This window comes from Helobdella robusta, assembly GCF_000326865.2.
Source record: "Helobdella robusta unplaced genomic scaffold HELROscaffold_18, whole genome shotgun sequence".
NCBI classification, from domain to species: Eukaryota; Metazoa; Annelida; class Clitellata; order Rhynchobdellida; family Glossiphoniidae; genus Helobdella; species Helobdella robusta.
This window is the reverse complement of record NW_008703981.1, coordinates 2,530,018-2,541,619: the sequence shown is the minus strand read 5'-3', so window position 1 is coordinate 2,541,619 and position 11,602 is coordinate 2,530,018. Positions and strand designations below refer to the sequence as shown.

The 11,602-nt window shown below is 35.0% G+C and overlaps 3 protein-coding genes across 3 annotated transcripts in view; 1 reads left to right on the top strand and 2 right to left on the bottom strand.

The window, feature by feature from the left end:
- Nucleotides 1–6,206: 6,206 nt before the first annotated feature.
- Nucleotides 6,207–7,530, top strand: HELRODRAFT_134995 (hypothetical protein; the record flags this gene model as incomplete). The annotated part of the gene is made up of 6 exons (XM_009016455.1): nt 6,207–6,277; nt 6,455–6,663; nt 6,765–6,849; nt 6,937–7,022; nt 7,212–7,378; nt 7,459–7,530. Coding segments are annotated over 6 exons (690 nt in total), but the record flags the coding sequence as incomplete, so codon positions are not given.
- Nucleotides 7,531–8,153: 623 nt separating this feature from the next.
- Nucleotides 8,154–9,717, bottom strand: HELRODRAFT_76772 (hypothetical protein; the record flags this gene model as incomplete). The annotated part of the gene is made up of 3 exons (XM_009016454.1): nt 8,154–8,749; nt 8,852–9,182; nt 9,511–9,717. 3 exons carry the CDS (start codon nt 9,715–9,717, stop codon nt 8,154–8,156), a joined length of 1,134 nt encoding a protein of 377 aa, XP_009014702.1.
- A 506-nt stretch (nt 9,718–10,223) lies between these two features.
- The window catches only part of HELRODRAFT_170653 (hypothetical protein), a gene marked incomplete at both ends in the record, with an annotated part of 1,796 nt that continues 417 nt past the window's right edge, over nt 10,224–11,602 (bottom strand). Inside the window, 3 exons of the mRNA XM_009016453.1 lie at nt 10,224–10,726; nt 10,815–10,960; nt 11,167–11,268. Coding sequence (XP_009014701.1) covers nt 10,224–10,726; nt 10,815–10,960; nt 11,167–11,268 — 751 coding nt within the window. The remainder of the gene's footprint in view (nt 10,727–10,814; nt 10,961–11,166; nt 11,269–11,602) is intronic.

The window sequence follows — 11,602 nt, the reverse complement described above, 5'->3', positions numbered from 1 at the left end:
TACTACTTGTAGTAGCAGTAGTAGTAGTAGTAGAAGTAAAGGAACAAGTAGTATTTGTAGTAGAGGTAGCAGTAGTGTTTGCAGCAGCTGTAGTAGCAGCAACAGTAATAGCGGTACTAGCCGAGGTAGTAGTAATTGCAGAAGAAATGGAGATAGCATCAGCAGTTGTATTACAAAACGTATTTGTAGTACTTATAAAAGTATTAGTAGTAGTGGTAATGAAAGTAGTAGTAGTGGTAGTTGTAGCAGCAGCAGCAACAGCAGTGGTAGTATCGTAAGTTACTACAGGTAATACATTTTCGCTACTACCCTTGCGATCGCTACTCTTGTTACTAATACTATCACACATTTTACTATTATTAATAATGCCTTTGTCGCCATTGTCAGCTGTAGTAGTTGTAGCAGCAGCATTAGCAGCAGAAGAGGCAGCTGTCGTATCATCATTTTCATCAATTTTACTATCGAGATCGTCATTACTGCTAAGAAAGATTTCGAAATTGTCGGGACTACTATTACTATTATCACCCCCATCATCATCATCGGCGTTATTATTACCGTCAATATTATCATCATCATTACCATCTGTGTTATCATCATCATCGTCGTTACTCTCTTTATCGTCATCATCATCGTCGTCATCTGATGGATAAACACTCTTCCGAATGGGAGATATGTGAGATGCGGATAAATTTTTCCCGCCTTTAACATCTTCGTTAAGATCATTCATCTTTTCGTCATCATCATCAGAAGCTACGGCAGCAGTGGCAGCTTCTCTGACGTCGTCATCTTCTTTATCATCATCACCATCATCGTCGTCGTCATCTTCTTTATCATCATCACCATCATCATCGTCGTCATCATCATTCTTAAAATTACTCTTTTTACTTGTCATACGTCGGCCGTTTTTAAAATCATTGTTATGTTTATCATTATCTAGATCATTATGTTTATCATTATTATCAACATTATCATCATTTGTACGTATTTTATCATTGCTTACTCTATAATCGTCATCGTTTGCATCTTTACTATGCCTACCGCTGCAGACTTCAGAGGCATCATCACCACCATCATCATCACTATCACTGTTATCATCATCATCAGCGCTAATATTGGCTTTATCATCTTTATAATCGCTATCATCATCATCATCATCATCATCCTCATCCTCATCATCACTACGATTGCAAATGTTTCTTATTTTGTTACTATCACCATGATCATCATTTTTATCATCATCACTATTGTTATTGACATCTTTCATTGTACTACTACCTCTACTACTATTATCGTCTTTTCTATCGCTACACTTTCTACCCCCACCACCACCACCACTACTACTGCTACTACTACTGCTACTACTACTAACACTACTCTTTCTAAAAGTATTTTTACTACTACTGCTACTACTACTACATTTACTGAAGTTACTTCTGCTGCTTCTCCTACTAAGACTTTTTTGTGTTTTTCGTTTTTCAATTGAACTGTGTCTTGAACTTTCGCTGTAAGATCTGCTGTACCTGTCGTACCTATCTCTTGATCTACTTTTACTATACCTACTACTATATCTACTACTACTTCTACTCCTACTACGACTTCTTCTGCAGCGACTCCGGCTTCTACTACTACTTCTGGTTGGACTACGACCACTTCGGTTTCTACTACGACTCCTGCTACTTCTGCTAGACGATCGCCGTCTAGATCTGCGACAGTATCTGGGTCGAGACCGTCTCACTAGGCTGCGACGTCGCCGGTAGTATGAGGAGTATGAAGACGATCTTGAGCGATATTTAGAATGAGACCATTTAGAATTCGATCTAGACCTGTCGCTACGACTGCTGACGCTGCTGTTGCGTCGGCGACTTAGACGACGTCGGCGACTACTACGGGATGATCGGCGGCTTCTGCTGCTGCTGCGCGAGCTTCGGCTGCGACTGCTTCCATCGCTAGAGCTAAAATTTATGTTAGATCTCTGAAGTTTGGCGGCCGATGAGGAAGACGATAGCGCGATTTGATTCACTAACTTTCCTTTCTTTGGAGTCTTGGATTTACTTTTATTATTACTATTATTATTATTCATATTATTCATATTATTATTATTACTAGTATTCGTGGAATCAGATCTTAACATTTTATTACTGGCGTGTCGTGACTTCACTAGCAGCACATTCCTATTCACGGTGAATTTAGATTTTAAAGAAAATTTTATCAAACTCTTACTACAACCACTAGCGTCAGCGTCATTATCAGGGTTACTATTATTATTACTGTTATTATTATTATTATTAACTTTACTGCTGGCATTAAAGTTACTAGGAAAAGTATTACTGGTCGTTGTACAACTGCCACGCGTATTATTGCTACTATTGTTGTTGGACGTAGTATTCGTAGGTGCAGCTGTGGACGCGGCGACAACTGCTGCTGTGGGCGCTGGCGTGTCTGGTGGCATTTCAATTTTACTAACATCAAGTGATTTATAGTCATAATTTTCGTTATAATTATTATTATTATCTTTATTATCATTTAGTTTTTTAGAGCGTTTATTTTTAACACTGGCAACGCCATCACGCTTATCATCACCATCATTATTATCATTATTAACCTTATTATTATCACTACTATAATCATCATCGTCATCGTTTTTGGTGTCTTTGGTACCATCAGCACTGACGTCATTGCCGTTGTTGTTGACGTCGGTTTCGACGTTCTTAAGTTTACTTTTCTTCAAAGAACGATGACGATGGCGATGATGATTCTTGGTTTTGCTTTTCTCACTAACTTTCTTCATTTTAGCAACGCATGTAGTAGTAGTAGTAGTTGTTAATGATGGTGTTGTTGTATCGCTATTGGCAATCGATACCTTAGAGCAATTATCGTTCTTAACGATACCACCACCACCACCATCATCATCATCATCGTCCACATCATCGTTCTTATCAACGTCATCATTATCATTATTATTATTATAGTTATTACGATTTTTAGCGCCATCTTTACGATTTCTAGAATGCTTTTTCGAGGATTTCGATTTCTTTGGTTTTTCAACTAACGCATTATCGATGACGTTACTATTATTATTATTATTATTATTATCATTATTATTATTATTATCATCATTATTATTATTATCATTATTATCATCATTCTTTTTATTCTTCTTATAACTATCATTATCATTATTATTATTTTTTTTATTAATACCATCTACTCCGCCATCAAATGCATTTGAATTCTGAGATTTTTTAGCCAGTGATTTCGTCTTTGGCCTCAAATTGTTATTATCATTATTAATTATCTTATTATTGTTATTATTAATAGACCTATTATTACTATTATTATTATTGCTGGATTTTATATTACCAGCCGAAGCGTTAATACAATTAAAAGACGTACTATTGTTATAACTATTTTTATCGTTATTATCATCGTTTTTATTAATATTACTATTATTATTATTAATATTATTATTATTGTTATTATTGTGATTGACCTCTTTTTGGTTTTTTACTTTCGGCTTTTTCCTGACTCTCATTTGACCTCTGACGACCTTTTTGTTGAATCCATCTGAAGCTGCACCCCGATTATCAATACCATAGTCGTCATCATCAGTAACAAGCTTATTAGAAGTAGTAGCAACAGTAGTAGTAGTAGTAATAGTAGTAGTACTTTTATTATTATTATTGTTGTTGTTGTTGTTATTATTGTTATTATTGTTGTTGTTTTCACCGTCAGTAAAAGATTCAGTGAACATATCAGCAACTTTTGTGGCGTTTTTTCTCTTCAATTTAAACTTTTTATTACTATTATTATTATTATTATTATTATCATCATCATTGTTTCTATCGTTATTTTTGTTAGTATTTTTATTAGTAGCAAAAGTATTAGAAGCGGCTGCAACAGCAGCAGTAGTAACAGAAGTAGTACCACCTTTGATGATGTCGTTATTATTATTATTATTATTATTATTTAAATCGTCGTTATAATTACCATTATTACTTTTATTATTTTTATTATGTTTGTTCTTCTTATTTTCCTTTTTACCCTTACCAGCAAAACTTTTCTCTCTGGTAACAGCATCAGCAGCACTATTAGCCGGGGCTGTTTTGTGAAGCTTTTTGACAACATCATCATCATCATAACCTCCGCTACTCTCACAATCATCATCAACACCGTTATTATTATTTTTATTATTATTGCTATTAATAACTCTAGAAGCAAAAGTAGTAGTAGTAGCAGTAGTAGCAACAGCAGTAACGTTACTAATAGTTGGATTATTAATATTATTGTTGTTATTATTATTATTATTCTTGTTTTTTCGGCTCTTACTGTTGTCAGTCTCCTTCCTACCTTTGCATTCTATATCATTCAGTATCTTTGATTTCAAATCTTTAATCTTGTCATCATCGTCGTCGTCGTCGTCGTCTTCATCATCGTCATTACCATCACCATTGCTTTTTCTCTTTTTATTACTATTATTGTTAATTTTCATGGAAGTTTTGGTATTATTATTATTATTTTTCAAGCACTTGGTCTGCAGCTGCCCATTTGAATTATTCTTATTATTATTGCTGCTGGTAGAGTACCTAGGCAGAAAGAGTAGAGATAATGATGGTGGTGAGTGTGAAGACGACGCCGATGATGATTCGTGAATATCATGATAGATATCATTGATACTGCTCTTCTTATTATTATTTCTGTTGTTGGCGGTGGTGGCGTTTTTATTATTATTATTATTGTTATTGCTGCTGGTGCTACAAGACACATTTTTGTGGTTGTTTTTTTTCTTCTTAGATTCAGCAGTTGAAACATCACGATCATTGTCGTCGTCGTCATCACCACCATCATTGCAATCACGTCTGACATCATCAATGACGTCATCATCAACTTCCGGATCATCGTTGTAAGCATCGTTACTAATCACCTCCTCGGCACTACTCGTCATACTCAAAAAATTTTTCACCCGTTTTAGTTTTGGTTTTTTCGGGCCCCCGTCATCACGATGATGATGATGACGATGGTGATCATTATCATCACTGCAAGAGTCTGTACTATTATCATTACTCTGGTGATGATGGCGGTGATGTTTGTGGGTGCGTTTTTTGCTGCTTTGTGATTGGCTGTTAGATTTCTCTGCTGATGAAACATTCCTAGGCATATTTTTCATAATTTTAGCGGGATTAAGATTAGTAGAACTACCGGCATCTAACTGGCTCCCTGCTGCTATTGGCCTGAAATATCCATTAAAATTTTTATTAAGCCTGTAATTTTTTGGCAAATTATCCTCTTCATCTGTTGAATATGAAACTAATTTGGCAACATTGTTAACTTTTTGGACATTTTTATTTGAGTTGTTGGTCTTCGAGGATGCGTTTCGATGAGTGGATGCCGAACGCGAAGATCGAGACCGAGAGTACGAAGACGATCGAATTGATCTTGACCTTGAGGAATAGCTTGAACCTCTGTTGCTCCGAGACCGATGTCTGGATCGGTGGTGTCTGTGATCATCATGGTGGTGTCTGTAGTGATGATGTCGATCGGAGTCTCCAGATGATTCTGACGACGATCTGGAACGCCGCTCAGCTCTGTAGAGCTTTCTAGATTTTATATAATTCCTGCAAGCATCCTCACCATACAAACGCCTGATTCTCTTCAATGAACTCATTAATTTTTCAATTTTTATTTAATAAACTGAGGATTTTTTAATTCATTTAGAAACGTTATAAACTATGTATTCAAATTCAAATTGTAGGCAAAATTTTTAATTAGGAAGTAATTAGTCTAGTGAGAGCTGAGTTTTAAATTTCAACTTGGTAACGAGAAACGATCATCTGTTTTTATTTTATATATATATATATATATACATGTCGATCAGGCAACGTAAAATTTGAAAAAACCCAAAGATCACATATCGGTAACGGTAACTTAAAATTTACGTTCACTTTTGTCAGATTGCTCAAATCAAAATTTAGAAGTTGACTTGCCTCAAGACAGGAGATCGCGATCATCGTTGTTAATTAGTAAGGTTAATGTTAATCGCGTTTTCCGATTTCGCTTGTCATCAGTGTTCTATTTTATGAAAAACTATTCATATATTCACAATGAGATTTTGCATCAGAAACGTCACTAATTTGTTATTCATTTTTAAAAAATTAAAAATTAGTTCTCAGTTTAGGCAGCACGCCATCATGAAGAAATGGCACACGGCACTAATCGATCTTAGTGGGACGTTGCACATCGAAGATCAGGTCGTTCCCGGATCGCTTCAGGCCTTGGAAAAGTATATTTTTAAATAACTTCATTTGATCAGATGTTGATATATACCATACCTCATTAAAGTTTAAATAGCTAAATTAAATTATTAATTAATATTTATTTAATTAAGTTAACAATACTTTTTATTTTAATATTTTAATGTTTAATATTATTCTAATAGTTAATACTAATTCATCATCAGATTGAGAGGTGCTGGTTTAAAAGTAAAATTTGTAACAAACACGACCAAGGAGTCCAAAAATCTCCTCTTTCGCAACCTCATCAAACTTGGGTTCAAGATAGAGAAAGATGAAATATTCACGTCATTAACAGCTGCCAGGTCAGTCATTGATGAGAAAAAGTTAAGGCCCTTCTTACTGCTGGAAGATTGTGCATTAGAGGATTTTGCTGGTAACTTATAAATTCGCCTTTGGAAAACATTTCTATCCATGAAATCTTTATAAATGTTATGATGGAAATATCTTTTCATTTTTTTCTATCTTCTACTAAAGGAGTAGACACAGACAATCCAAATGCAGTAGTGGTGGGTCTGGCTCCCTCAAAGTTCAACTATGAAAACTTAAACAAAGCATTCGAGTATGATCTACTTCATTGTTATCTAATTGCAACACTACATTAGATCAAAGTATAGTATTGTTTTGTTTTTTTTTTCTTAATAAAAAGCTTACTTTTAAATGGAGCTTGCCTGGTTGCCATACACAAGGGAAGGTATTACAAAAAGGCTGACAACAAACTGCATTTGGGACCAGGTATCAAACAAATTTTGTATTCTAAAATTCAGATCTTATCAAATTCATTTATCTAGTTGAATTTTAAGTAAGCCATCCAATCACATTTCATCAGCCAGTGTCATCAAGCAATAGAATTTAATAATCTGGTTATATCGTCAATTAGCCAACCAATCACATTTCATTTACCAACCTCAATGAACCTATCAGGTCCGTTTGTGGCTGCGTTGGAGAATGCAACAGGAGTCATTGCTGAGGTTGTTGGCAAGCCAGAAGATAAATTTTTCTACTCAGCCATCAGATCACTTCAGCCGCCATCATCATCTTCATCGCCACTACCACAATCACTGCTGTCTGGTGTCATAATGATAGGGGATGTAAGTGAACTGAATTTTTAAAAATTTCTACCAAACTCACTCAATACTCAATGATCAAAACATTTTTCCCTTATTTTTAGGACATCAGGGATGACGTAATCGGGGCCATCAGAGCAGGGCTGACAGGGATTCTTGTAAAAACTGGCAAATACAGGGCGAATGATGAAAATACATGCTCAGGGGACGTTAGGCCGAATTTCGTTTTTGATGATTTCTCAAAAGCTGTTGATTACATTGTCGAGAATAATGGTTGAGTGAGCGACGTTAATGAGGAAACAACTAGTTGACTATCTGTAATTAGTTGATTAATTAATTGATAATCATGGCCGATAGTTTGTAATTACTATGAAATGACTTTCTACGTTGCGTAGTGTTTGTGTGGATCGCTTGCATCTAGTCAAAGTTATCCGTTTTTACAATTATTAATGACTTTTATAAATTATGATCTCAAATGAATTTTGATTTTTTAAATTTTTTCAATAAAATTGTACTTTTTAATTTTGCATAAACGAAAAATTATGAACACAACTGGTTATTGTACGCGTTACCAGTTAACAAAGTGACGCGTAGTAAGAACGATTGTCAAACAGCAAATAAGTTCTTCACACGACACGACGAGACAAACGAAGCCCTGAATTGTTGTGGATAGTATAAAAATCAACGAACGAATAACAATATTAACAATTGCAGTAGTGAAAATAACAAACACAATAATTGAAAAATAATGTTGACTACAAAGGAAAAACAATCTCCAGTGACCGTTATGTGGCGATTTTCAATTTTCTTCCATTTTGTTTTTTACTAATTCTTCAAGTTCGGCTCTGATGTCATCACTGACGTCACTAATTTCATCCTCCTCCTTATCACCACCGCTGTCTTCAACTTCGACTGTTATGTTGTACCTCCTCTTGTGCAATTCATCTTGAGTGAGGATCATTTCGCATTTGAACCAGGATCCCGGCCTCACAAAGTACGATTCAAAGAACGGAATAACCGTTTGCTTCCAGTGTGTGGCTGGATGTAGTGGAGATGTCGAGAGAGTAACTGGTTTCATAATGTTGGACCCCGGAGAAAAAACTTGTAGAGATGTGCCTGAGGATTCCAGTAATGTGTTAGAAGCTTGACTAATTTTCTTTGTAATGGGTTCGTTGTCATCATCTTCATTTCCAAAAATTACATCGAACCACAGAGCTATGCCTCTCATGATGTCATGCTTGGTGAATGCGAATTTCAGTGATGTGGAGATGATGTTGAAATCGTTGACATCTGCATACATCAGATCAATTGCCGTGATTAAATGTGGATCTGATATTAAATCTTTTGGGTTTATTGTTAGGATCTTTGGCTCTTTGTTGGATGTTGTAGTTGATTCTGTGCTTGGATTATCAGCATTTGCATTGTTGTCCCCACCCGCTTTTGAAAAACTAGAAGACCTGACAGAAGTCTGATCCAAAATTTCGTCAGCGACAGGACTGAAATTGTAGCCATAAAAATTTTTCCAGAACTTGTTGACCTCATCATGGTGAGACTTCAGTGATGTTGGACATGCATAGAGATTAGCAATGGATGGAAATATCTGACCATCTTGTTTCAAGAACCTATCCCTGGCCACTATCACCGACTGCAGCATGGACTCATGCAGCAAGTAGAAGCCCATCCATTCGGATATTATGACGTCTACCTTTTCAGGTATGCTCACCTCCTCCACCCTTCCATGAATCACCTGAACTATGCCATCCACCTTGTTCTTTTCTATTATTTTCTTGCAGAGTTTACTTATGTTGCTAGCTTCTACTGCATAAACCTTTGGGAGCACAAAAATTGCAATTAGTTATTATTAAATTTTAATGTAGAATCATGAATGAATATAAATAAATTAAATAAAGATTAAAATTAAAGATAGACTCTAAAAAAAAGGGCAGTCTTTCTAACACTAACTTAATTTCATTTTCAAAGATTGATTAATCATTAAGTAAGTCTGCTAAACTAAGTAAACAGATATAAAATAAATTCACATTAAATTAAATTAATCATTAATTTAATTTAATATTAATTCAATTAATCTGTTTCATATATCTGTTTGTTTATACTTTACAGTTTACTACTTACTTTAGTTTAGCAGACTTACTTACTTTTTTCGCTCCTGCACTAGCAGCAAACAGTGACAGGATTCCTGTACCAGCCCCAACATCCATTACGACTTTCCGCTTAAAGAAATGTGGATTCTCTTCAATGAACTTTTTGTAGGCCAGTGTCCTGCTGTCATCTCTGAGCATGAGTTCGTGGACGGTTATGTCATTGTAACTGCTTTCATATTTCCTGTCATCTCGTTCTTCCATAATTTTACTTTTATAATTTCTATTTTACAGTTAGAAAGTTATCTTTTTATCGTCACGAGCATAGGAATTGCAGTATTTAGTTTAAGAAATCAGCAAAATTGCGCGGCCGATAATATGACGCACGCTACATGCTCTAAAAAATCAGAGTATAAAGTATGGGTAGCATAGAGAAACATTCTAACACTTGTATACATATATATATATATATATATATATATATATATATATATATATTGGATATAACTTGTATATATTCTATATAAATGCTAGTATATTATATGTTGTATAAGTAAATATACTACTGTAGTGTTTGTAATACCTATTAACATTACTACATAAATCTGGTAACAAACTACCAGTTTGATTCATTATATTATACCAGCCCCATAATCCATAGATTATTGAACTATAGTGCGTATTCAGTAATATCAATACATAATTGTAACTCTTCGTTTTCGAAACATGTCGACACAGCAGTTTAGTAACTTTTTATTAGGCGAAAAATGTCACATAACATTACAAATTCGATTACTCTTTCCATGCAACCTAGTAACATCATCACCACAGCCATTTAGGTCAACAGTTTTCGAGCCATCAACATTGTCAGCTCCGAGGTTATCGTTATTATTCGACTCGGTATTCACGATCGCATCGCCAATCGATACTTCGGTATCATCAGGTATTATGACGTCATTCACTAACACCGGGTGAGTGCCATTGATCAGCAAGTCATTCCTGCAACATCCTCCATCGACCATGTCACTATCGCTTCGAACCGTCGAATTTATATCGCCGGATATAACTCCTTGTTCGGTCGAGTCGGAACTTCTCCTCAACAATTCGCTCTCCACCGTGAAGATTTTCGAATAGCTGGGAGGATTTTTGGGATCGAGAGAATCGTAAGATGGCGGGGAGGAAGTGTACGGAATGACCGAATCGAAATTGCTAACTGCTGTTGGGGGGAAACTTATGACGTCATAGAGTTGATCTCTTCGACCGATTATTACGTCTGTGTGTTTGAATCGGTATGAGTTCGATTGAGTAATTTGTTTGAATTTTTTATGCATTTAGTGAATAATTTTATTTCGTTCACTAACTATTTCTCGTCCTAATAACGGTTGCATTGTTCAAGCCGGTCCCTCGACAGTTCTTACCGAACACGCAGATGAATACGAGTAGAATCGAGCCAACTACAATCGATAGCATGGCAAATATTAGATTCGATTTCAACCCATACGCATCCCTTTGAATGTGCATCGACAAATATTTTAATATTGATCATATATAAGTAATCAATGTAGTAATTGTATTAGTTTTAATGGTAGTAGTCGTAGTAGCAGTAGTGGTAGAGTAGTAGTAGTAGTAGTAGTAGTAGTAGTAGTAGTAGTAGTAGTAGTAGTAGTAGTAGTAGTAGTAGTAGTAACCAATGTAATTAAGTAAAAAATTAACTTTTCAAGCCACATTCTATTATGAATATCTCTGATACTGCTGTTTGAGTATTCGAACTTGTTGTTCTTTCCGAGTACTAAATTCGCTATTTTGATTTTTTCGCTATTTTAAATAAATATAAAATAAATATTTTTATTATTTTTCATTATAATTTGTTAATATTTTTGTCTTATTATAGTTGCCAATTGAATAAATTAAATTTGAAACATTGAAAAATAAAACATTATTATAAAAAACTATTAAAAATACCGACAGACCGACTAGGGATTCGACAGTTTTTAACGGTTTGATTGATTTCACTAAAAATTCTCCTACCGAAACAACACACGTCATCAATGCTGTGCCACTACTACTGCTGCTGCCGACGATACTGCTACTACTACTACTACTACTACTACTACTACTACTACTACTACTACTACTACTAGTGGTACTG